The sequence below is a fragment of the Pipistrellus kuhlii genome, unplaced genomic scaffold (assembly GCF_014108245.1).
Source record: "Pipistrellus kuhlii isolate mPipKuh1 unplaced genomic scaffold, mPipKuh1.p scaffold_m20_p_18, whole genome shotgun sequence".
Lineage (NCBI taxonomy): Eukaryota > Metazoa > Chordata > Mammalia > Chiroptera > Vespertilionidae > Pipistrellus > Pipistrellus kuhlii.
Window position 1 is genome coordinate 13,404,770 of NW_023425493.1, and position 27,746 is coordinate 13,432,515.

The 27,746-nt window shown below is 46.0% G+C and overlaps 1 protein-coding gene across 4 annotated transcripts in view; it reads right to left on the minus strand.

The window, feature by feature from the left end:
• The window catches only part of PTPN14 (protein tyrosine phosphatase non-receptor type 14), a 137,812-nt gene that overhangs the window by 45,695 nt on the left and 64,371 nt on the right, over positions 1-27,746 (minus strand). For all 4 annotated transcript variants that reach the window (XM_036441842.2, XM_036441844.2, XM_036441845.2 and 1 more), the window contains one exon: positions 26,005-26,174. In XM_036441842.2, coding sequence (XP_036297735.1) covers positions 26,005-26,174 — 170 coding nt within the window. The remainder of the gene's footprint in view (positions 1-26,004; positions 26,175-27,746) is intronic.

Consider the following 27,746-nt stretch of genomic DNA (forward strand, 5'->3'; position numbering starts at 1 on the left):
TCTTTCCTGGAAGCTGCCTCAACCAACGGTCGCCAGTCTTTCGGACCTCACGGACCACGGTTTGGGGACCCCCAGCCTAGACTACAGACTACGAGTGAAGCTGAGCAGCATTCATGACAGTGCGATGACCCCACGAGCTTGGGAATATCCCTACATGCGATTGCAGAAATGAGGATGGAATTCGGACCACCATGGAAGCCACTGGCCACATTTCTGCTCAAAAGGCACTCTGATAAAGTATATTAATTCCATCCTAGATGAAGACGAAAGTAGAGACTATGAGCTGAGGTTCTATTTCTAGCGTGTTTGGCTTTTGCTCGTTTTTTGATCAGCAATTCCATTCTCACAGCAGTAAAATGTTCAGAGCGGATCCTATTTTGGAAACATGCAATTTCACGGAAGTACACTCCACCCTGTCAACAGCTCTGGGTGGAGGGGAAAAGAAAAAACCGGATCCCCATGCCAGGAAAGTCAGGGTTTGCCAACTTTCCAGAGGGACCCTCTTTACAACTCAAGTTCGCAAGGAAAACCTGTTCCTGTTCGAAGGCCTGGAAGTCATCTGACTGCTGAGGTCCAATGTGGGGTTTAAGGCTAGGACTCCGCCCTCCTTCTAAGAATCGGGGAACACCGTGATGCCTGCTGAATAAAGGCAGCCTTTCCACTTTCACAGTTTCTTGTTTGTTTGTTTGTTTTCCTGACTCTGAAGAGGAGATTCGTTTCTGGGGGAAAGGCAGGCTTCTGTGGGTGAGACAGAAAAGTTTTCCTGGCCATCGGTGCTAACACGACAGCTGGAATGAGACGGTTTCTATGAACCAGTCTCCGAAGTCTCATCGACCCGGACCGTTTCTAGACAATCAAGAACTTAAGTGTCTTTTTCCGTGTTCCTCCCTCCCCCTGCGATTTTGAAAAGGCCATTACCGCCCTCCACGTTTGCCAGTGTCCTGCTGGGATCCGCAGTCTCTCTTTTCAATCCGCACCTGAGGGATTTAGCTAAGCACTTACACCACCACAGCGTACCTGCAGGTCTGTCAATACTCCCCTGGCAGTAGCTGCATGCAGTGCGCTGGAAGGCATGGGCTGTGAGAGCACAGAACCCTAATAACCGGGAACGCACCCCTCCCACGAGCCCAATATCCCTCCCAAGTCCAGTCCAGTGGAAGTGCCTCAAACAGGGAACAGGCAGGAAAAAAGGAAAGCCTTCCGATCTGATTCTGGTCCTGCTTCCACCCAAGGACCCAACACCCTGAGCACCAACCACAGGACAGTGGGGACGGGAGGGTGGGCGGTGATGAGTCCTGTTCCGAATATTTCCTACTGCTCTCCGAGGGCCTTCCCTCTGAGAGGGTCACCCCTGCCTACCTCATTCACTCTGACGAGCTTTGGGGTCCAGGAAACTGGGGTGGGAGTGACACGTGCCACTCCCGAGCCCAGCCTGCTGCGGGGTTTCCATCTCCATGTCCCCCTGACCGCCCGGAGACCTGCGGCATCCAGATGGGGACTTCAGCTCGGCGAGCTGGAGCCCCGAGGAAAGGAGGCCAGGGGCACAGCACGCACAGAGGGGGGCAAGGAGCAAGCCTTTGTCTCTGGAAACAACGGAGGTCTGGGCAGCGTCTATGGCCACAGCCTGAGCTGGCCTCGCTCGCTTACTAAGGGGAGGATTTCAAAAAGTCCAGCCCTTTTGCTTTTAGAGAAGGGAACGGTGCTGGGGGAGAATGACTTGCCCAGGGTAACACAGCCTCGAAGGCGGGGCCAGACAGACCAGAGCACAGAGCTCTTTTTCAGCAGGGCAGCCGCCCAGGCATGAGAGTGGCATCTGAATCCCAGTCTTCGCAGGCAAGTCATCGGCATCACTGAAGTCCAAAAATAAACATGGAAACATCGCCACCACCACTGCCCGGCCGGTGTGGGCTCAGTGGTTGAGCATCCATCCACCCAGGGAACCAAGAGGTCACCAGTTCAATTCCCCAGTGTTTCTATCTCTCTGTCTTCTCTATCTATAAAAATCAACTTAAAAAAAAAATATATATATATATATATATATATATATATATATATATATATATATATAAAAATAAGTAAATGAAAACATCACTACCTGGTGATTTTTATGATCCACTGCTTCTAAGGAAGGACTGTAATAACCAAAGTGCCCTCCCTCCCCCATCAGATCACCTGAGCCACAGTCTTTGAGGCAAACACTAGCACGAGAAGTTGTTCTATAAAAACCCGGTACAGGACATGTTTCATAGGCTGGCCCCTGGATTTTTCGGATCTGTTTCTTCGCAAGGCAACGGCCCCTGGATCACTTCACTCTGCCCTCTCAGAGGTAGGGGAAGGGGAAAGACTGGGCTTTGTATTCTAACTACGTGTTGGGAACCTTGTAAGACACACAGAGGACAAAGCAAAATCTAGAGATTGGGGTCTCTGGTTGGAGGCTCCCATTAGAAGCAGAGGATGCCAGCCAGCGTGGTGCAGTGGTTGGACATCCACCTGTGAACCAGGAGGCGGTGTGCTCGCTGGTCAGGGCACATGCCCACGTTGTGGGCTCAATCCCCAATGAGGGGGTGTGCAAAAGGCAGCCCAATCAATGATTCTCATCATTGATGTTTCTCTCTCTCTCTCTCTCCCTCTCCCTTCCTCTCTGAAATCAATAAAAATATATTTTAGAAATAAAAGGTAAAAAAGGGGTAAGACTATTTTTATTGATGGATTGATTTCAGAGAGAGAGAAAAAGAAAGGGGGAGTGAGAGAGAGAGAACGAATAAGAGAGCACGAACAGAGACAGAAACATAAATTTGGTGTTCCACTCATTCATACATTCAGTGGTTAGCTCTTATGCGGAACCTCACCAGGGATCGAACCTGAAACCTTGGCATATCAGCATGATGCGCTAATCTACTGAGGTACCCGGCCAGGGCACTAAAGGGTCAGACTTTACTAGTAAATGCCTCTCCTCCCTAGAAAACTTCCTGTAGTCAGCAGTATCAGAAGGCTGTTGCTAGATTCCCCAAGGCCAGTGCAGTATGTACCCAAACACTCGCATTGCTTTCTGGTGGATATTATATTGGGGGAGGAGGGGTATGGGGACAAGGGGAGAATGTACATGCTTCTCTAATATAAAAGACAGAAAAAGAGGGGCCCGAGGACACGCTGTCCTGGCATTTGGGGGCACTGGACAGCAATTTCAACTCGGACAGAGGCACCAACAGGAGAGAAACAGCACATTCCAGCCATTCCACAGGGCTGTAAACCCAGATAATGGGCAGGGCGGCCGCCCTGTCCTCTGGCCGCCAGGCGCAGAGAACCAGTCTGCAGGCAGGCATGCAACCAGATCAACCCGGCCGCCTCCTTCCCAGCATCCCTCTCTCAAGCCCCTGAGCAGACTCCAGTGTGTGATTATTCAGGGATAATAAGGTGGCTGGTACCCGGCCCCTGCACTGCCACCAACAGGCTTTTATATTGAATGAAGGTCCATGTGGACAGGCAACACAAACCCCATGGCCACGCAAAGGACAAGCCAACCCTCCTGCAGCTCTGCAAACGGTGAAATAACCCAACAGGGGAGAGAAGAAAACAAAAAGGCTAGAACTCTTAATTCGACAAAGATCACCTTAAAAGGGAAAGTGGTTTTGTGTGTGTGTGTGTGTGTGTGTGTGTGTGTGTTTCTTTCTGGCCTTTCTCACACCACAAGCCAATACACGTGCCTGTGGGAAAACACAAACACGTGCGTGCACGAAAACACATCGAGACACGAGCTTTCAACATCCACCGATCAATATACCCTGTTTTGCCAGACACCCAGCTTCTCCCCGAGACGCCTTACCGTGAGTCAAAGGATTGCAATTCTTTCCTTAAAAGGACTGTGTTTGTTCAAACGCACGTAAACACACACACACACACACACACACACACACACGGGCCTTGATGGCTGGGGGAGGCGGACCTGTGATAGCCAAGGTGCTGGGAAAGAGAGGAGCGTGCCCCGGCCCGATCCTGGCTTGCTGCTCTTGAACTCCCGCATTAATTATAACAAATTACAGGGAACCCAAGTATAGTTTAGAAGTACGATAAACTCCCTAATAACAGCGTACCATTTAATCAGGGGTTCTCTTTAAAAAAAGAAAAGAAAAATCCATTCCTTACCCTATATCAGGGCGAGGGGAGACCCTGACTCCTCTCCTCCCGCCCCGTCCGGGGGAGCCGGGCGCAGAGCCCCAGCAATCCCGCCGGGAGAATTTAAAAGAACCGACAGGTTTCACCGCCGTGGGCTGTGATTCCCTGAACTGGGAAAACCTGGCATCGGAAGCAGCACTGCCTTAGCCTCCAGAGAAAACCCTGTCCTCAAGATGGCGATGTTAAAATAGAACCTACGTCTGTTTTGCTCAGTCTTCACAATCTCCGGGGACTTGGAAAAAACAGTCTGGCAGTTCCTCAAAAAGTTAAAAATATGGAGTTACCCCATGACCGGGCAATTCCGCGCCTAGGTATACACCCACGAGAATTGAGAATACGTGTTCACACAGAAACGTTCACACAGCAACATTGCTCATAATAGGGGGGGGGGGGGGGGAAAGGAGAATCTAGCCAAATGTCCACCAACTTATGACCAAAAGTTGATCTAGCCATACAATAAAAAGGAATGAGATATTGATACATGCTACCACATGACCGTGAATTTGCAAAAAAAACGAATCTAGACCAGACCTTATACCTTTCACAAAAATTAACTCAAAATGGATGACAAAATGCAAAACCACAAAAACCCTACTGGATCAGTGGTTGCCAAGCTTTCAGACCTCACAGACCAACAATTGGTGACCACTGTATTAGATAACAGGAGAAAATCTAGATGAGCCTGGGAATGGAAATGATTTCTTAGATACAATGGTAAAGACACAATCCATGAAAGAAATAACTGATAGACTGGACTTCATTAAAATTTAAAACTTCCCCTCTGCCAAAGGCAGTATCAGGAGAATTGGAAGACAGCCACAGGTGAGGAAAGACTATTTGCAAAAGACACACCTGATGAAGAACTGACCCAAACACACAAAGATCTCTTAAAATGCAACAATAAGAAAACAAATAACCCAATTTTAAAAATGGGCCAAAGAGCTTAACAGACACTTCATCAGAAGGCAAACCAATCAGTGTGTCTTTCTCACATCAATGCTTCTCTCTCCCCCTCCATACCCCCACTCCCTCTAAAAATCAATGGAGAAAAATATCCTCAGGTGAGGATAAACTAAACAAAAAGAAGCCTGCACACAGACGTTTATAGCAGCTTCATTCAAAATTGCCAAAAGTTGGAAGCAACCAAATGTCCTTCAGTAGGTGAATAAACAAACTGAGGTACATCTAGACAAGAGAATGTTATTCAATATTACAAAGAACTGAGCTATCAAGCCATGAAAAGACATGGAGGAGCCTTAAATGCATATTATTAAGTAAAAGAAATCAATCATACTGTATGATTCTAACTATTATAGATGACATTCTGGAGAGAGGAAATCTATAGAGACAGTGGCTGCCACGAGTTGGGGTGGATGAACAGAGCACAGAGGATACTTAGGGCACTGAAAATACTCTGTATGACATTACAATGATGAATATATGTCATATATTTGTCTAAAGAATATACAACACCAAGAGTGAACCCCAATATAAACTATGGGCTTTGGGTGTGTCAACATAGGTCATCCTTGGTGAAAAGTCTAGTGAGTGATGTTGATAAGGGGGCGGGAGACTATACCTGGGGGTGGGGAGGAGAATATGGAAAAATCTCTATAGCTCTCCCTCAATTTTGTTATAAGCCTAAAACTGCTCTTAAAACATGGTCTTACCAAAATAAAAATACTCCTTCGGTGTGGACTATTTGTTTACCTGAGAGTTATGTAAACTGCTTTCTGAGCTCCCAAGCAGCAAAGAAATAACTTGGGGATGAATCATAGTCAAAGATCAACAACAGCATGAAATAAAGCCTCCTGGGGGCAAATGGAGCACAGACCAAGGAGGAGCAAGGCTCCGTGTGGGTCTCTCCCCTTACCCCCAACCCCCGCCCCGGCCAGAGCCACTCCTTTGCATTACCACGGTACCTGATGGAGCCGGATCCCTTACCCTCAAAATAAGTATGGCTTGATTCATCAGCTCAAACCACATACCTGCCTGCCCTGAACATCATGTGTTCTTAATCTCACCTACAATTCCACTGTGGGGAAGGGGAGCTTGCTAGTAAACTGCATTTGGAAGTTGGGTGAGTCAACTGCCTAAAGATCTGTCTTCCTGGTAAAGAGCCAGGTTCGTGGCTAAGATGTTTGCCTAACATCCTTCAAATTTTGGTGAGCTGGCAGATGGGAGAGCAGTACTGTCGTTAGCAATATGCCTGGTCTGAAGAAGAAACTAAATAAAAATCAGCTAATATGTGTCAGGAGGACCATCTCTGTGGACAGGCTTGAGTCCTTCCTTGTCATTCCTAATTAAACAAGTGAACAACTGCAGAAGAAGCCACTTCTGCCCTGGCCAGGTAGCTCAGAGTGTCGTCTTGATATGGCAAGGTTGCAAGTTTGATCCCTGGTCAGGGCACATGCAAGAATCAACCAATGACTGCACAAATAAGTGGAACAACATATGGGTGTTTCTTTTTCTCTCTCTCTTTCTCTCTCAAATCAATCAATTAATTTAAAAAATTTAAAACACACACACACACACACACACACACACACAAAATGAAGCCACTTCTTCTGTTGATGATATCATGTCCTAGAAGTGAGCAGGAAATACTATGGGCTTAACAAATGTTTGACGAATGAATGACGGAACGAAAGTCAGTAATCAAATATATCCTTAGACACTATGATAAAAACAGAAGTTCCCGGCCTATGTTAAGCCAGATGGCTAGATACGCAGGGTACCTGATCACTGGTGGTGACCAGAAAACTCAGTATAGATGGAGATGAGAGGGGAGACCACTGGGTACGAGGACTCTACCTTCTTTAAGCCAGTTTCCCACCATCAGAGCAGGACAGCACAAAGAGGAGGCCTTCTTCAGGTCTTACAAATGGAACGTGCTAGTCTCTACCCAACACGTACACACCTGCCGTACTCAAGAAACAACCTATAATTCTATATTGAAAGCAAGTGATGAGCCAGGCCAAGGGGACATCTTCCAGCTGTGAGGACCTGCAGTCTAAGGTACACATTTGGAAGGGAATGATCTGTCATTGATTGTGATTTTTTCAGCACAGGGATGGGCTGAGAATCTTTTATCTGTTTTCAGTACATCCTGTCTTTGGATTCTGACACGTCTGTACCCCATGTGAACAACCATCTATCTACATATTTCCCATTTCTACCAGCCCATGCATATCCTGAAGGCAGGGACCACCCCTTTTGATCAATAATTCACAGACCTAGTAGGAGATTTTATCTTTTGTAACTACGCAAAAAGCATCATGATTGTCTACTGACTCAGAGAAACCCAGTGGGTAAAAAAAAACAAAACAAAAAAACACGCTTTTTTGGGAGTTAGCCACCCAAATAGCTGGCATAGAGCAATACTGGACTCAGCAGGAAAAAAATCCCCAAATCACATAAACTCCAGGTACTGCAAAATAAAGTGTCTTTCTCCAGCCACCGACTTGGAATCATTTATTCCATCCTGCGTGTTTCCACTGCATTCTTTAACTCTAACATGGCATTGACTAGGTATTGGTTTAACTATATAGTTCTATTTTTGCTCTTTGGCTACTTTAAAAGCTTCTTTTGTTCTGTATTCCCCCCCAACCACTAGCACACAGGAGGTGTTCACCATACGTTTCCATTAGGCCAGCGTTACATTTCCATTACATCTTGGCAGCCACCTATGACATGGTCTTCTTTATGTCCAGCCAGTTAGTTACAGACTGGCTGGAAGCAACTTGAATTTGTTCCTAGGGCACTCTGAAAGAAATAACAAACACACACACACACACACACATGTCCAGCCAATGCTTGGTACTCCTGAATTCTTCACAATTAAAATTTTAATCAATTTCTCTGGATGTTAAAAATCCAAAAGATTCACTAATCCTTAATAATAACAGTGCTTTCCATTTTGGGAGTTGTTTTCCAACTGTTTTCATGGGTCATAATTCACATCGTTTCATATTTGCAACAACCCTTTAAGACAGTCACTACAATTTCCCACCTACCCACAAGGAAGTGGAGGCTCGGTGAGGCTCGGTGAGGCTCGGTGACTTGCCAAATATTAGTCAAAGGCTCTTTCATGACATGTCCCTGTGTTAGCAAATTGGCACTGCCTGCAGTTTCTATAAGTCTGGAGCATACATCTCAAAGGGAAAACTGGAAGGAAGAAAAGAACTACAGAAGGTTGTAAACACATTCCAACATGAATCCGCTAACCACTTTCTGGATTTTTACTGCTGAAAATGAATACTTTCCTTCTGCAGAATCTTCAAAAGCAGTTGAGGACATCAAGTGGAGACGCAAACTATCAAAGATAAAATCCCAAACCAGCAAACATCTCACGGCCCAAGAATCCAGTGTCTTCCTAGGCTGAGATTTCTGCCAAAATTGTGCTTGACGGTCTCAGGCATGGAAAATGTCTCTACAGCTCCTCCTTTCAAAGCCCTTTGAAGGCTGTGGGATGAAAGGACCAGAGCCTCCTCTTGTTGAGTACAACTGGAAATAATTTTAGATGCCCTTCTTTTATAAAGTCTCTGCAAGGCAGTCCTCTACAACCCACAACCCATGATAAACTTTAAGGTAGAAAGTGCAACTTCCTAGAGAAGAAAATGAAGACCCAAAGTAACACCTGACTATACCCAGATAGAAAGAAGCCCACTGTATAGGTATGGGGACAAGGAAGACAGAATTGTCAAGCAGAGAACTAGAATTCTCACATCAGAGAGAATCCCTCATCCCCTCCATTTTATGGAAAGAGCTGCTATAAACACATTTTTCCTTTTATGTTTAAGAATTTAAAAGGATCTCATTAAACTATTGTACAATAGGATCGCATCACATGCCTTCTTAGGAACCAAGAACTCGGAGGCATAAAACCAAGAAAGGACTCTAGTTCCGGACAAGTCAATGATTGTGCCAGGCATAAGGCCAGACTCAGAGGCCATGCTTCCTAAATAAAAACTCCCCCTTACACAAAAAGCTCAGCAGGCTTCTCCTTAAAATGATGACTACAGAAAATATACGCCCTCCTATATCCTAATACGTTCATGAAACCAGCACAAAATCTATTGGTTAGAAATCATTACAAAACCTGCCAAATTCTATTACTGTGATGATTTCTTAACCTCTTACAAACTAAACCAACTTAGACCCAATTTGCTGGTAAAATATTAGAAATACACCAGTAAATACATACAGTTATTCATCCATCCGTTCACCTACTACGTGCCAGGAGCTGTTCTCAGCAACCGGGATATAGCCGTGAACTAAAAATCCCAGTCCCTGTTCTCGTCCAAGAAACTCACCTTCCAGTGGGGATGCCAAGCAATAACTAAGTCCATAAGTAAGCTTACTGAGATAGAATTAGAAACATGTATGGAGAGTAGTGAAGTGGGAGGTGGTCGAACAGGGTCTCTGATAAAGTGAACCCTGAGTGGAGATCTGAAGGAAGTGAGGAGCTGGCCATGTGGGTATTTCGGGAAAGAATGTATACTGCAGCCGATACCAGGGCCTGCAGGAAAGCGTGTGGTGGGCAGTTGGAGAATGTCAAGGAAGCTAGTGTAGCTTCAAGTTCAGGTATTTGTAAGGGACCATCTACTTTTCCCTGATAGACTGGAAATCCCATTTGGGACCGGAGTGACATCTTATCCTCTCTGCATTTTACACTGTGCCTTCTCCTTAGGTTTTCCATGAATGCCCAGAAGTGAGTCTCCAAGGCAGAGGGGAGAAAGGAAGAGGGAGATGCTTCAAGAACTGGCAAGGAACAGAGGGAGGGCCAAGAAACCCAGGTGCCACACAACAAAGAATATGACCCGTCAGACAAGTAAGGAGGGTTTGTGGAAGGACGTAGAAGGCCTTAAGGAAGACAGAGCCCTGCAATGCCTCAAATGCCTCTGAATGTTGGTCTCTGCCTTCTAGGCAATGGCTAGCCATTAAACATCTTTTGATAAAAGGACAATGATGAAGCAACAACCCTTAAGAAGGAGGCTGCTGCCCTAACTGGTTTGGCTCAGTGGATAGAGCGTTGGCCTGCAGACTAAAAGAAGGAGGCTGAGAGTTGGTGCGTACACCCTAATAAGCAGATGGATAGTAGAGATTCAAGTCATGGGACCAGGTAATAACAGTGCCAGGCACTGCAAAACATGCCTTTCCATTTACTAACCAGTTTAATCCTCAGCAGATCTTTCTGTTCGTGAAGAGACTGAGTCTTAGGGAGGATAAATAACCCATCCAAGGGCACACGGAGAGCAAGTGGTGGAGCTAGAATTCAAAGCCAAGTCTGTCTGACCCAAAGCCTGTGCTCTCCTCCGAGCCACTGTGTTCAGGTTAGAGCGAAAGGAGGGGCGGAGTCGGCTGGAATGGATTCGAATGGAAAGTGGAGCTGCAGAGGGTTCCACGTGTGTGGATGCGGCAGCCACTCAGTGTAAGTTCCTATCACAGCTCTGTCGCTAATTCACAGGGTGATCCTGGGCAGGTTCCTCAACGACTCTGTGTCTGTTTCCCATTCTGTAAAATCAGGGAGGTAAGGGCACACTAATTCTAAGAGTTGTTGTAAGGACCACATGGAGTAACACATAGAAAGAGCTTAGAAGTATGCCCTGCCATAAAGGACTCAATAAATGTTAGCAGTCGTCCATATTATTAACATTAAGAAAGATCATTCATCCCAACCAAGTGCTTGCTTTTGTGTTTACGGGCGTGTCCTGAGGGGCTCACATGTGAATAATGAATTCAATATAGGGAGCAAATGGAACCAAAATCAAGTACCTAAGGAGTTTGAGCCTTCAAATTTGCTTTTTATTTTCCTGGGAGTAACACAATTTTTGGAGAGCTGTTGGGTGAAACATACTCTGCAGAAATGAGTACACTCATCAAAGCCATGTGCAAGAAAAGCCATAGGATATATAATGTCCTTAATACGTGTATTAGAAATGGAAACAGCAGCACAGTTCATAACAGTTCCAAAATGGAAACAATCCGATGACCTTCAACAATGGAATGGGGAAACTGGTAAATTCCTGTGGAGGAATATTACGAAGCAGTGAAGGGGGAGGGGTGAAGTGGTGGCTGGAGTGTGTAAGTGGAGCATGTGAGTGAGCATGGGACACACGCCAGACGCAGACACACGGTGGTCTGCAGAGACGCAGCTCAAGCTCTGATCACGCTGGTTTCTTGTGGGAGACATCGGAGTTACTGAATTGTGATGTCCTGTATCCTTACCAAGTTCTGTGTTTCTTAAATGAAAACCTAAGAGGAGAATCTGTGCAATGCTCAAATGAGCCTAAAGAATTACCTAATCTTCACAAGATTAGCAAACATGACTCTAAACGATTAAATACACACATATATTTCATTCTCCATGACCAAAAGCTGGATTGAGTCTCTCACTTATTTTAATGCTCTCTAACCCAATTACTGATACATTTGGGTCAAGGGTAAAACGTTTTTGTTTTAGTTTGTTTTTGTTTTTGTTTGTGTGTGTGTGTGTGTGTGTGTGTGTGTGTGTGTGTGTTTCTAGGTAAAATGCAAGTACCACAGGATGACTCTCTCATTCAATTCTCTTTCTTCTACAGATCATCAAAACTCTAAATCGATTTCTAATTGCACTGCAGTTATAATTATACAGTGTTACAAACTAGAAAATAACCATATTAAATCAGAAAGGAAAAATGCCTACTTTAGGGTAGAACAGTTAAATCATTTCAGATGCCCTTTTAAAAATCAGCCAGGTGTAAAGAATACCAGCCTTCCTTTAGCTGGTATTTTCCAGCTTCCTGTGGATAAACTACTTCCAAGCCAAATTTTTTAAAAATAAGAGTGGAATATTTTTTGTGAAAAAACATGAGAGTATTCGCTCTCGGGATAAAGCTTCCATACTCCTAACAAGAGGAAGCACATTAAGTTACAGGCATATGTGTGCACATGCATCTCAGACACAAAAATCTCCCCATTTATAGAAAGGTAGTCACAGATGCTATCCAGAAATGAGCCCTTCCTCTCTCAATTTTTCGCAAATATATTGTGCATCTGGTTATACTGTTTAATAGAATCAAGGATTCTATTAAACAGTATAAAAATAATGTCTTTAGCCAAAATCGGTTTGGCTCAGTGGATAGAGCGATGGTCTGCAGACTGAAGGGTCCCAGGTTCGATTCTGGTCAAGGGCATGTACAATGGTTGCGGGCACATCCCCGGTAGAGGGTGTGCAAGAGGCAGCTGGTCGATGTTTCTCTCTCATCAACGTTTCTAGCTCTCTATCCCTCTCCCTTCCTCTCTGTAAAAAATCAATAAAATATATATTTTTTAAAAAATCAATAAGATGAATTTTTTTAAAATAAAAATGTCTTTATTTTTTTAAAAACTGATCGTGAAAAGAAATCTTAATGTTTTCACAACTTTGGAATTTTACTTGGCTAAATTTACCTTTGTTTCATCTTACCTTTACCTAAATGCAATAGAAATTGACAAATCAGGGAATAAGAAGAGAATTACTGAAATCCAGTAATTCTGTTTTGAAAAATTCTCATGTTACAAAATTAAATCTAAAATTTCACTGCCTGGGAGACTAAAGATGTCTCATGTAAGATTTTAGGGTCCTAAAGCAGCTGTTATGACTTTTTTTTTTTTTAAAGATGCACGATACTAAATTCTTATACAATAAACATATACCCTTATGTTTATATATGCATGTAAACATACATTATATTACGCACAATCTGTTATGCCTTATTAAAGTTTCACTGAAAGCCTTAATGTTGTATTCTGAGACAGAGGAAACACAACCCGACCAATATCTCTGCAGAACCTTGGGTTATAGTCCATTCTGTTCGTCCCATCACCACCACCCCCACTGAATGTCTATTTCACTTCCTTAGCAATTCTTGAATTCCTTCCCAGTTCCCCAAAATCCACCCTGAGAGTCTCTAACATCTGTTTCCTAACATCCAACAGCTGTAGCTGAAGGAACATCAGGATGCAGTTGCCTTCCATAGAACCAAAGGTAAGAGTAAAAATCACCTGTAGGGCTGATGAACGCCAGAACTGCATTTCTAAGGAATGCCACGTGCAATTCTCATACTGGCAGTTTCAAGACCACACCTAAAGAATCAAAGAGCCCCCAATCTCTTAGTTTTGTTTTGTTTTTTTTTTGTGTGTGTGTGTGTGTGTGTGTGGTTTTTTTGTTTGTTTGTTTTTGTTTTTTCTTTCACAACCATCGCTTACCAAGAGTCCATCATCTCCTTCAAGAATCTTTCCCTGGAATCTGTTTACCTTCCTCAGATCAAACCCTCTTCAAGTCGCAAGTTCTGCAAGATTAGCATCCGGTCAGCCTGGCCGCTCCTGCTGCAGCTCACCTCGCCTCCAGCCCCTTAACAGCCGCTCTGACTGCTCTGCCCGTCCGTCCGGGAGGCTGGCGGCCAGGCCTGCCTTATCCCGTTTTCTCGCTCTCACCTGATAACCTCAGCATGATGCTTTCATAGAAAATCATGGAGATGATGCAGTGTTGGACACAGATGTTTTTGGCCAGGACATATGTTTGGAAAAAGGTAGAAGAGTATAACTAAAGAGAGAAACCAGAGGTCTGAGGGAAACTCAGAAAGGCCCGTAATTTGGATCCTTGAAATCAGTGACCAACTGTGAAAAGACTGGTACTGATGGAAACATTTGACCACGAGCGATGCATCTGCTTCACTGTGTTGTCTGTTGTGAATGATCGATGGAGTCATCAAAGAACTGGTAGTCAGCCTAATAGTCAAGGAAAATAATAGCTAGGAATACAGTGTAGTTCAAAAACAAAACTCTGCTCTGGTAGGAGCACAGCCCTGAAGTGAGAAGGCCTGTCTCTCGGTATTTGTTTCTTGTCAGGCTCTGTAGATTCCCCAGTTCCCCTAACTCATCCTTTGTGTGATCGTCAGTCAGGAGAGAATACCAGCCTTTTAGCTGAAGTTTACGTGAAATTAACTGGACTGGACTCTGAAAAACGTTGACACATGTTTATGCAGGCGAACCCTCTACTCACTCTCCCCCAGCTGCAGGCACAAGATTGACAGGCTGACCTTGAGAAAGAGAGTGTGGCTAGAACCCGTAGCAACACGTCCCCTCTGTGACTCCTCCTCCTTCTACTCTCACGAACTAGAACTACGCCATTATTATTATTCCACAGTCACACCTGGGAACTTGACCCTGGCTGACACCTTCCCGCTGTGTCTCTCCAGTGTCTCCATTTCCCACCCTTCTGAAGGGCTTGGTGTCACCGGAAAGCTTGGCACGCTCCCTCGGTGCCCAGGGCTGCAGATCGCTGATAAAAAACGTTAAAGAAAACCCATCTGAGCTCCCATCGCCACATAATGCTCGCTATTTAAAGGCGGTTCAAAGAAGCGCCTGTTTCCCGCTACCCTTTGTTTCTTCTGTCTCAACGACTTCCTTCCCTTGGACAAAACGCATCTCTTCCAATTCCACAGCCTGTCCCTTTGGTGTTGCAGGGGAAGGGAGGGGAGGGCGGGCACAGGCTTTCGGGAAGTTCCAGTCCATCGTATCTATGGCCTTTCCCACGTCACGGGCTTGGTTCACTTAGAGCCAACCATTCTCGTACCGGCTGTGTGACTGCGGGCCATGTCCCTGTATCGCCTGGTTCTCAGTCTCTTCGGCTACAAAATAAAGCAGCTGGCCTCTGTAATCTGTGGTGTTCCCTGTCCAGATAGAAAAACGGGAAGTAAACCTTCATCTGTCTTGATAGATGGCAAACGGTACTTTTTCAAATAGGCTGTGTTGTTGAAGATTTGTGATTTTTTTTTTTTTGGGGGGGGGGTGTTTGTGTGTGTGTTTGTGTGTTTGCCTACAGGACATACGGTACCTCTCTGGCGGATGGAACTTTTCATAGGTAATTAGAGATGATGCAGACATAGAAATGAATAAAGAGGAAATCTGAAAACCTTGAGCCACATCTCTGCCACGTAAAGCACAGGGACGCGTCACTGGGCACTCCGGAGTGATATCGCATAAAAGCCAAGTTTCCCTATGGACTGAGGGAAATGAGGCATCCAGTTGTACCGTCTACAGTCTTGGTGGGCGGCAGTGGCATCCATCTAACGGAGCCAGTGAGGGATGGGTAGATCCAGGGCTGAGAAGCACTTGAGTTACGTGTGCAGGTGTCAGAGGTCACTACCTACATGCCCACAGGGCCATGTGGTCTCAGGAAGGAGTGAACGCTGCTGAGCACATCGCTGTAGGGGGCTGGGGACCTGGGGCAAACTAGACAATGTGTGCCCCTCTGTGAAGCATCCAAATTCGATTCTCTGAAAATGGTCCCGGTGTAACAAAACCACCTACCGACCAGAATCAGCCCTCATGGGACCAGTTTATAACCTCTGGCTTTACAGGTACTCTAGTCCTCTGGTTCCTCTGCACTTCAACAGAATCTAAGTGTGCTACTCTGCTGAAACTGAAGAGAGCGGGCATGGGGGGATGTTTTTCTCTGGCAATGTAATGTAAAAGATTCCACTTATTTAATGGATGAAACCTCTACTTGTGAGTAATAAAACTTTTTAAAAAAAAAACACAATCCTGTTTTTATTGATTTCAGAGAGAAAAGGAAAGGGAAAGAGAGAGATACAAATATCAATGGTGAGAGAGAATCATTGATTGGCTGCCTCCTGCATACCCCCTTCTAGGGATCGAGCCCACAAGCCAGGCATGTGCCCTGACCTGGAATCGAACCATGACCTCCTGGTTCATGGGTCTATACTAAGGTGACCAGACATCCCGCTTTTGGCGGGACAGTCCCAATTTTTAACAACTTTTTTTAAAACGCCGTGGGACGCAGGACAAATTGTTAAAAATCAGGACTGTTCCGCCAAACGCGAGGTGTCTGGTCACCTTAGTCCATACTCAACCACTAACCCACACCAGTGGGGCAAAACAATCCTTTTTTTAAGAGAATAAAAATAGTGCCCACCTGTTTTCCTAGGGCCCCGGTAAGGACTGAACATCACCGAGGACACGTAACATAGGAGCTACACAGAAATGCCAGCCACTACCAGCATCGCTATTACTGCACTGCACCATGTGATGGAATGAAGTTCTTCCACAGAGCCACACAGAACCACAATATCCTCAGGCTGGGGGGGGTTAGGTCTTATATCGGTCAGACAGCACCGTACCAGAACGCACAGAGAAAGGATTCTGTGCCTTCTCGCTCCTGCTGCCACTCAAGCGCTGTGGACCGATGTAGTGTGGGAATACACAGCACATCTGTCCATTTCCTTCCCCACCCCATTCGCTCCAATTCAAGGTCCCAGCACTCCCAGGAATAACATGGAACAAAGGATTTTAGAACATCTACTCCCTGTGTCTCCTCTCCCCCGCCCCCCCCCCCCTCAACACGTGTTTTATTTTTAAATCCATTATTGAAATTAACCTGCCATTCCCAATCCCACCCATTATAATGATCACCCTCCGAATTCTAAGAATCCCTTATAAGGAAGTGGATGTCTTTTAAAAATTCAGAAAGCATAGCTGGCGTGCTTCGACATGACAAAACACCTCTTCCCACAGCTCCTGTTTGTTTTCCCCCTCTCCCCACCCCTCGGCTGGAGGTAAACACGGCTGGGTGGGATCGTCACATGCTACTCAGCTTTTGCATACATAGAATAACCTAAATTGTTAATCCATGCTCCACCACACACCTTCATCATCCCATGGGTGGAATGTGGGATCATTTGGAATCGATGAGTGAGTGAATGAACAAATGCATGAATGTGTCTTTGGAAATCAAGGAATGCACGTGGATAAAATTAATACCCTGGCTTAAGAAATAGTTATTTTCAGAAACGCATGATTCTGTCCTCTTTTAAACAGTTCAGAATAGATCACCAAATACTAGTAAACACACACTAATCATCTGATTAGAAATGAGATCATTCTAACTCTTTAAAGGCAAAGGTGTTTTTAGAAGTACTATTTCACCTAATTTTTTTTTTTTTAAAGAAAACGTTGCTTTACTAATTAAAACAGAAGTATATTTTGCTTTTTATAAAGGGTGAAAATCAAGTGCCAGATGCATGGAAAACCCTAACATTTCATGAAAGCTCCCTCTGAGACATAAATGACGCCCCTGATGTATCATTGCCTTGTAAAATTCTGAGTTTTCCCTTCACTGACAGGGCACCTGATAGTACTAAAGGACAATGATTTATTTGACTCTTTGTTTTCCCTCCCCTAAAGGGAACAAATACCAAGGCTTAAAGGTTAACTTCCTTTTATTTGCCTACACCTCGCTGCTCTAGAGCAGTGGGTTGCCTACACAACTCCCTATACCTCCCTGCGTGTTTTGCAAGCTGTAGCTTCTTCCTGGGGGAGCAGGAGGGAGAGAAGCAGCAGCTCCATACAGCTGGAAGGCTTGCACTGGGAAGCAGGCCTGGCACTCAGGGGTGCTCTGGACTTAATGAAGACAGGCATGAACTCTGCAGGGTCCTCTTCTCCCAGTAAGACGTGAGGAAGTCCTAGGTGGGGACTGAAAAAAGCGAGCCCATCGGCTTCCCTACAGGAAGTTACACGGGCTTTGTAACAGCTCCCCTGGCTCTGTGGGATGTTCCAGTGAGTCAGGTCCAGGAGCGGAAATGGTTACCAGGGCCAGGTATCTGGGTCCCTATTTGCATAGATAGGGAACGTTTTCCTTTAGTTCCCCTGCAGGCTTTTTGTATTGACACGGTCGCTTTGATCGCACCCATCAGATCCACCCAGCTGAGCGCAGCTCACAAGGCAAAAACAACAGGAGTGGAGGTGCCTGAGCAGAGGTGGACCCGGGGCTGTCCTGGGCAGAGCCGGCTCCAGAACTTGCAGAATCCAGAGGCAAATTAAAATGTAGGGTCTGCTGTGCAAAAATGAAGAATTTCAAGAGGGCAACAGCAGAGATGAAGCCAGGCGCAGGGCCTCCCTGTGGACCTAAACGCAGAAGTCTCCGCCCATCGAGCTGGTCCAGGTCCCAGGAGACACTGGCCAGGCTCCCTGGGTTTCAGTAATCTCTAAGGACAAACTCAACTAAGGCTCCAATACATCAGACACTCGGACATGAACTCCAAGCCGCCTGGAGATCCAGCTCTTTGGCGGAGCAGGAAAGGTGCTGAGGTCTGCTCATCCTTCTCCTCCTACTTGACTAGCGAGATGCCCACCTTATAAGCAACCTGTAATAAAGGTTGAAATCAAAAAGCCATGTGGATGGCAGCTATCCTTCTCACCAACTAACCTCCTTGTGGGCCAGCCATTCTTCTTGCCTCCAAGACTGCTGCTCTGTGGCTCCCAGCCAGCCATTTTCCTCCGTCATCTGGTCATACATTACACACGCACCACACAGAATCATGTTGGAGACTAAGTCCTAGTATCAGCAGAGTCTTAAAATATCTCAGCTCTCTGGCAGGAAGGACCACATCCTCAGCCGTCCCCGGAGAGAGAACAAGCTCCCATTCACCAGCTGGGGCCGCTCAGAGGGAGGATCTGAGATGCTCAGCAGATTCTGTCCTCCCAGGGAACTCCAGCCGCCTCGCCTTGGATGGGGGCTGGAAGGGAGTCCCTGTTTCCCACTTTCAATAGCCATGAAGATGGCATTTCAAAATAATAAAAGAACTCAAAGAACCAGAAGAGCAGAATAAATGGTGTTGTAAAAGGAAATGGGGACCTTACCATAATTAGAGCTTCTAAAAGGGACAGTAAACATGGGCTGGATGCAGACTTAATCCAATGGCATGCAAGGCAGATGGCAAGAGCTTAAGTGGGGACAGCACCGGTATGTGACAGAACGGAAAGAGGAAGAAAGCCTTTGTATGATCTGTGGACTACATCCTAAAACCTAGTTTACTGTATTTTCCGGCGTATAAGATGACCCCCTAATTTTACAGTTAAAACATAGGTTTAGGCCTATATTCACTGTATAAGACTACCCCCCACTTCAAAGAAAAGACTTACTCTGCCGTCAAGATCTGCAGGTAATTTTTGTGCAATTTTGGCCTTTTGCCCCCATTTTTCGGTTGACTTTTTTTCGTTTCAAAGGTTGTCTTATACACTGGGAAATACGGTATTTTAAAAAATAAAAATAATACATATATATATATTTTTTAATTCCCCCTCCCCCCCCCTCAAATAAAACATCCTTTTGGCCTTTATGAGGATGCTAGGCTTCACCTCTTCTGGCTTGATGACCAATACACCAATGGGCCCTGGCTGGGTGGTTCAACTGGTTGGAGCATCGTCCCAGGTACCAAAAGGTTACAAGTTGGATCCCAGGTCAGGACACATTCAGGAAGCAACAGAGGGATGTTTATCTCTCTTTCCCTCTCTCCCTTCCTCTCTCTCTAGAAATCAATAAAGCATATCTTTGGGTGAAGATTAAAATGTGTGTGTGTGTGTGTGTGTGTGTGTGTGTGTGTGTGTGTGTGTGTGTGTTTGGCCCAAAAATGTAACTGGAAGCAAAGGGGGCCCCCATCATAGTGTAAAAATGTAAGAACCTAACTCCTTTGCCATTCACCATCACACAAAGATGCACACGCCCTCTTCATGGTGCCATTTTCAATGTAGAAAGACACCTTTCCAGGGACTTCTTCCCAGGGAGGAACGGTATTTAACCCTGAAGAATGTCCCCACACACCATCCCATACAGAGAGCCAGCATTTTTAAAATCTCCCCGGGGATGAGGGGGAGGCAGCCTGACCTAGCAGACCAGCACAGTGTGTCACTGGAGACTACGGGGATCCACAGAAACCACGGGGCAGCACCCGCTGGCGGGAGGGAGCCGGGACAGATCCTTCAGACGCACAGCGGTGTGCTGGGCCGTCCTTGGCGTGTGTGTGGAGTGGCTGCGCCGGGTACAGCGGCGGTTCCACTGCTTTGCTTCCATACAGAGCTCCCCATGAGGAGGGCGGGCAGCCCCACCTGAGCGCCAGGCTACACGCCCGCTCTGGGAAAGAGGCAAAGGTTTCCTGCCTGCACGGGGACAATGAAAAGCTCCTTGGCACGGGGCAAACATACCATTCCACGGTGAGCAGTGCAAAGGCAAACACGTTCTGGTGCAAGAAAAATGTCCCAGAATGCAATGTTTTTCAAGCCATGTGTGCCTGGGGTCAGCAGCTCCAAGTTTTGAAGCCTAAATTCCCTCTTCAAAAATGATTTTTTCCTTGAAAAGTTTTCTTTCATATTGAAAACACACACACACACACAACACAACACTCAAGAGGGACTTCCTCGCTGGAGAAAGATTTGGAAAAAGCCCAGAGCTAAACTCAAAGCAGTGATCTTGGCCAGGAGTTCCCTGGCTTCCCTTTTGCTATTATTAAGTATCCTTCTGTCTGACTAAGAATTTCTCCACCTCTCACAAGCCATCGTTTTCCCTTCTGCGTCCAGAAAAAGCTGAAAACCATGTGTTTATAATGAGCCTGTTGCTACGCAAATGATTAAAACACATTACAGAAATCTTTCCTTGGAGGCAGGGGAAGATGAACTGCTAGTAAGAGTTCCTTTGCTGGACAGAAAAGCTGGCAACAGGAATATGAGAAGCTAAGCGAAATGGAAAAAAAAAAAAAAAAAAAAAAAAAACTATGATAGCCCCATCCCTTGAGGCATTTTAACCAAAGGTTTAGGGAAAATGAACATTTTTACAGCCCCAAGGTACTGCGTCTTACAGTTTGGAGTGGGGTTAACAAAATGTCTTCTTAATCTCCTTAATTCCTCTGGTTTCATGACTCACCCTCTCTGTGTCTATGAGGGTATCCTTTTCACCAGTTTCTTCGCACTTCTGTAAGTGTATCAAGAGATTTGTTTTTCTTTGTATATGTACTCCTATGTGTATTCTCCTTCTAATATCTTTTGTCTTCTTCTTCAATTATCACCTAAAACTAGGGCCTGAGTGGTTCATTTCTCCCCCAACGCAATCATTAGTATCTTGGCTGATTTCCCTCACTTATGCAGAGATTTGTTCTTCAAAAGGAATATCCAGGAGATGAGACACAGTATGTCAAAATGAACGTCAAGAAACAGAGCTTCTTAATTTCCTAATTTAAAAAAACATCTGGACTTGATAATTTCAATAAAGCCCATTGCTTTCTTAAACAGTTTGCAGCCAACAACATTGGAAAATTTTTGTTGGTTTGTTTTGTATAGTCCATTTTTTGTTGTTGTTTTTAATCCTCACCTGAGGATATTTTTCCCATTGATTTTTAGAGAGAGTGGAAGGGAAGGAGGGGACAGAGAGAGAGAAGAAAAAAAAAGAGAGAGATGAGAGATACCAGTTGGTTGTGTGTTTGTATGTATCCCAACCAGGACCAGGGATCAAGCCTGCAACCCAGGTACGTGCCCTTGACTAGGAATCAAACCCATGACCCTTAGGTGCACGGGCCAATGCTCCAACCACTGAACCACACAGGCCAGGGCTGTATAGTCTATTAATCTGCAAGTCTTCAAGGGAGGGATTATCTGGTGATAAGAAATGAAACACATGCCTCTTAACTGTAACTTCCTTTCACCCCTATGGGTCTTAATATACATGGGTTGACACACACATCAAACTAAAAGTTTACTTCTAAACTCTCCTTCTTCCGAGAGGAGAAGTGCTGGTCCTGATGAATTCTGCAGAACCAGCTTCCCTCTCAGAGAGAGGGAGCCAGGCCACTGCAAACATGTGTTGGGTGAAAACAGGTTTGGTTGGCTCAGACAAAGGCTTATTTTTTAAGCACAGATGGTTGAATGGTTGCCTTCTCCAAAGGGTTTGCCCGCCCTGAAAGACAGATTTCTATTTCTAATCTATGCAAATCTCTCTCTCTCTGTGGGCATCACAAAGACGAACTGTTTGGTGTCAGACACAGCCGGTCCCAGGTGCTCGCAGAGGCCAAAGCCCATCTCCCACCTGAGCGGCCTGGAAACTGGAATTACAGCGGATGGCTGCCGAGTTAGTCACCGCCCTCCTCCTCCAGGGAGGATTCCTCTGGAGCCCCGCCCCACCACCGCTCCTCCTGCCTGCTCTGCCTCAGATGGGACCCCAGATGCTTCTAAAACCTCCTGACACTGCTCAGATTTCTGCCCCCCCCCCCCCCACACACACACACACACACTCCCTCAAAGGCTCCTAATGACTCTGAGGAACATCCTTCACCTTGAATTCAGCCCATCTATTTGCCTCTAACATCAAACCCAGAAACCCCGAGCATCAAAAGATGCGATTCTGTCCAACCCGTGTCTTCTTTGTACTCTAGTCTATGTGCCTTCCACCCACGGCAGGTCTCACTGAATCACACCTGAGTCACTGTCGGCGGCCCTCAACCTTCCCATGTGTATGTTAGTCCCTTTTGCTTTCCTTTCTCCCTCTATACATTGTCCTTCCTGTACATACAATCCTTCTCTCTTATTTCTCCATTGCCCCAGGTTAAGGCTTTGGTTTGCTCTGACACCCCTTGAAGCATTCCAGTTCTAAGGCACCTGGAGGCAAAAAAAATTCCTGGAATTCTCTCTCTTTCTCTCTCTCTCTCTCTCTCTCTCTCTCTCTCTCCTCCTCTCCTCCCTCTCTCTCTCTCACACACACGCACACACACACACATCCCTCCTCATGCTAACCAGCTCCTAACTTTAAGCATACTTCACCATAAAAGGTTATATCAGAAACCTACATAGTTTAGTTCCAACATTTGAGCTTAATAGTGTCCTCCAAGCACTGCATTATTTTCTTTGTTAGTTTTTCTGAGCAAACGGCAGTCATAGAGTTTGCTTCAGAATCTCGTGTTGGAAAACATTGTCCCTCCTAATCGAACTTCATCTTAAACGGACCATGCTCACGAAGCAAAAGGAATTCTAAAGGAAAGGGAAAGACGTGCCACCTAATTCTCAGCCTCAATAACCAGCACCACCAAAAACCCTTACTCTTTACCTCAAACTTGAGGGGTCAACACGTTTTGCTTTGTTTCAGCTTAGGAATGCAAATACTGACAGCCCGATAATGTAAGCGTTAAGTTTACTTACCTGGAAAACCGAAAACGATACAAAACTTTAGAGGTTAATTAATCTATTGAATCCCAAGTATGAACGAACATCAGAACCACCCGAGGAATTATTATTTTAAACAACGCATAATCCCCTTAGACATGCCTTAGCCATTCCAATGCAGACTTCTGGTGCAGCCCTAGAATCCATGTTTACAATAAGCACTCCGGGTAATTAGGATATAGCAAGCCCTAGTCTGTTGAAGCAACTGGTTTATTCCAACATCCCACCCCCTATGACAGTCTCCTCCGTGGAACCTCACCTCACCACCTGCTCTGTGCCCGCAATTCCGGACGCCAGGGACCTTGCCCGTCTCTGTCTGCTTGCTCCGCGTTTTTATGGGCTTAACCATTAGAAGCCATCTTCTTATGTTGAGTCAAATAACCAAAGCCTTTCAATTCCTTGAACTTCACTATCAGCCCTAATTTTGGGTTCCAGAACAAACACAGAATTCCTCCCCAAAAGTCTTCATATATCACAGGGCAGCCACCACACCCTCACAAGTCTTCATTTTTCCAAACAAACTGATTTAACTTTTTTTTTTTTAAATATATTTTCTTGATTTTTTTTACAGAGAGGAATAGAGTTAGAAACATCAACGAGAGAGAATCATCGATCAGCTGCCTCTTGCACACCCCCTACCGGGGATGTGCCAGCAACCAAGGTACATGCTCTTGACCGGAATCGAACCTGGGACCTTTCCGTCCACAGGCCGACGCTCTATACACTGAGCCAAACCAGTTTTGGCGTGATTTCTTTAACTTCTTAAAGCACAATGCCCAAGTCCCTCGCCATTTCAACTGCTCTTCTGAGGCAACAGACCTAGCAGGGTAAGTCTGTCTAAAGTAGCAGCACTTCTGCCGAAACCGGTTTGGCTCAGCGGTAGAGCGTCGTGCTGCGGACTGAAAGGTCCCAGGTTTGATTCCGGTCAAGGGCATGTACATTGGTTGCGGGCACATCCCCGGTAGGGGGTGTGCAAGAGGCAGCTGGTCGATGTTTCTCTCTCATCGACGTTTCTAGCTCTCTATCTCTCTCCCTTCCTCTCTGTAAAAAATTAATAAAGTATATTAAAAAAATAAATAAATAAAGTAGCATCACTTCGTTTTTTTCTCACGGATGACTTCTTTCAATAGGCATTAATTTATAGCCCGTGTTTCAGTCTTGTTACTCATTGCCTTGCAGTTAATGGTCCGAGAGCCACGATCGGCAAGTACTTATTAACCCAATGCTATCTTCCTAACTGTGTAAGTTCTCAGCAAGGATTCATAAGCCAGCAGGATTCGTCCACATGTGAGGCGTAAATCGCTTCTTGTACAGAAAGGGCTTAGCCCTAGCCGGTTTGGCTCAGTGGATTGAGCGTTGGCCTGTGGACTGAAGGGTCCCAGGTTCGATTCTGGTCTAGGGTACATGCCCAGATTGTGGGCTCGATCCCCAGTAGGGGACAGGGAATCCATGACTCTCTCTTAACATTGAATGTTTCTCTCTCTCTCTCTCTCTCTCCCTCTCTGAAATCAATAAAAAACATTTTCAAAAAAGGACTTAGATAAGTGAGATAACTTGAAAACAATGGATGGCAGTATACAACCAAATGCTTCAAAGGAATGGCACCTGAAAGACTGAGCACAGGTTTCCTGGGTCAGACTGGGAGCTATCTCATGCCCTCTATTTACATAAAAACCACCTAATTTAACAAGTTTTTTATTTAAAAAAAAAATGATGGAAGCCATTACCTCAAAATGCATATGTAAAAATGTCAAGTACATTCTATTTCAGAAAGTTAAAATCTAAGAAACCACACATGCACGCATCGAGTCGAATGCCACTTGCTCCTTTGTCTCAGCATGTCACTGGCCCTGCCACCCACGCACTGGGAATGCCATGATCCAGGGAAAAGGCGAAAATCAGAGAGTTCAAGCAATACCTTTTATTACTGCAAATAACCACTGGATGAGATAGCCCCCCAACGAGGACATTTTAATGGAAAACTCTTACCAATAAGTGAACTGTACCACCACCAACAAAAATACATTCGTGTCATTCATAGAATCACAGACTATCAGAACTTGAGGAATTATCCAAATCCCTCTCATAAGGAGAAATATCACTCCAAAGATGGCAGGTTAAGCAGCCAATGAGCAGGAGAAAGGGACCAATCCCCGGGTGGGTCTCCCCTCATGTCAATCAAAACTCTTGTCCCTCCATGTTTTCCTCAATTCTACTCCCATCTCCCCTTACCTTCCCAACACTCAAATCCAAAGTCTGAAGGCACATTTTGTTTGTGGACATTGTGAGTGAAGGCATGGACTACCCAGTAAGTAGGAGGTCCATTTTTCAATTAGATTCTAGCCTATTTACCCCACAGCACCCAATGACACGAACTTCTACCTGACTCAGCATCACTGCTGTCTTATGAGCATTGTAGGGAACAGCTGAGTCAGAGTTAGCAACATGAATTCAAACAAATATTCTAAAGCTGAAAAGCAACTGGAGAAGAATCCCCATCTACTGCCCACCGAACACATGCACACATGTACACACACACACAAGCACACACGCACGCACACACACATACACACGCGCACATGCACACATGCGCACGCGCGCGCACACACATGTATACACACGCGCACACACGCGCGCGCACACACACATATACACGCACACACACACACATGCACGCACACACACACACACACACGCACACGCACACGCACACACCCCCTAGATGAACCAGCTCATGTCCTTCATCAGAAGCCTTGCCACTCGTCCACGCCCTGACACGGAATGCGGGGAGGAGCATGCACCTACCTCGTGGCCTCCTGCTGAAGCCATGACACATTTGGCACGTAGAACATGACTCCGAAGAAAAGCAGAGGCTCGTTAGCGAACTTGTCCAGATGTTTCTTCAGCGGTTTCTCCAGCTCCACCCATCGTGCTTGCTGGCTCTTGCTGAGAAACCAGAGGCCAAAGTAGTGCGTCTAGATAAAAGGGCAAAACAACATCAGTTCACACTGGTGAGGGCCCTCCCAGGACCACACAGGGAACAGGGCTCCCAGCCTCCCGGCCCCCGAGGCGCCCCGGCCCATACACAGGCGCTCAGCTGTCACTTTCTAACGCTGGGAGGACTTAAGAAAAAGAAACCACATGTACACATGGATTGTGATCAGCGCTGAGTATCCAGAGGCAGGATCCACACCCATTGCTGCTGTTTGCCTGGTTGGGTGCCGATGCACCCGTGTCGGGGGGGGGGGGGGGGGGGGTGTGCAGGGTGGGGACCTCGCCGGCTTTTTACTTAGATCTCCAGGCTGACGTCCCCATGGCCCCTGGGGCCCCGTGCTCTCACATGGAACGGGCCAGCCAAGGCAAGCACAGGCCCTGCACCTGCTGCAAAGGAACCGATGACTCAACTGCTAGGACAAGGCCTTCTGCCAACAGCCAGCTTCCACCGCGTGGAACATTGTCATCCAGTCCCAGATTTTTAAAAAAATATATATTTTATTGATTTTTTTTTTCAGAGAGGAAGGGAGAGGGATAGAGAGCTAGAAACATGGATGAGAGAGAAACATCGTCCAGCTGGCCTCCTGCACACCCCCTCCTGGGGATGTGCCCGCAACCAAGGTACATGCCCTTGACAGGAACTGAATCAGGACCTCTCAGTCCACAGGCCGACACTCTATCCACTGAGCCAATCCAGTTTCGGCCAGACCCAGATTTTAACTGAAAATGGATTCATTCCTTTGGAGCTTCACTAGAGTCCTTTAAACCACACTGCCTGGACCACGTCATTGTACGTGAACTGAAGCAAATCTCTCCCCTGCATCAAGCTTTCAGAATGGCGGGGTCTCCTCTTCGCAGCTGCCAGGGGCCCCAGTGGCTGTTCCTGGCCCATTATGGTGGGCTTTGATCAATGAAAGTGAGGTTTGTCACCCTCGGACGTGAAGCCTCACCCAGTTTGGTTGTGAATGATGTGCCCGATGATGAAAACGGGTGCTTTCAGGCATCCGATCCTGCCTTCATACTAACTGATGCTCAGATTTCAGGATTAGCACAACAATTGCCAAAAAAAAACAACACCCAGATCGCTGCTTTTGAAGCCTTCTTTTCTATTTCAATCACAGCCTCGAACGCTGTGCAGCACACCTGAAAACCTGCCTTCAAAAGAATGCTTTTCAGGACGATGCTTCATTTCCAAAGGCATTCCTGGGCAGATGTTCCCCCGCCAGCTGGCCGCCCCTTCTCCTCCTCCTCCTCCTCCTCCACACTGCGGCTCACCAGGCCACAGTGCTACCCAGGCCTGCAGACTCTGACTTTACTGGAAAGCCAGACCTCGCCTCGCCTCCCTACAGCTAGAGACCCAAAACCTCCACAGGGTGTTATTAAATGATATTTTCAGGTGGGAGCGGTGATTTGATCCAATTTCCTCCCTGAGGTCCCCAAGGGCAAGTTCACACCAGAAGTCCATGCATTTCTCGAGCAACGAAATGCCAATAAACAGAGCCAGAGCCAAGATTCCATGTCTATCGGCTCAGACAAACTGGCTGGAGTGAATT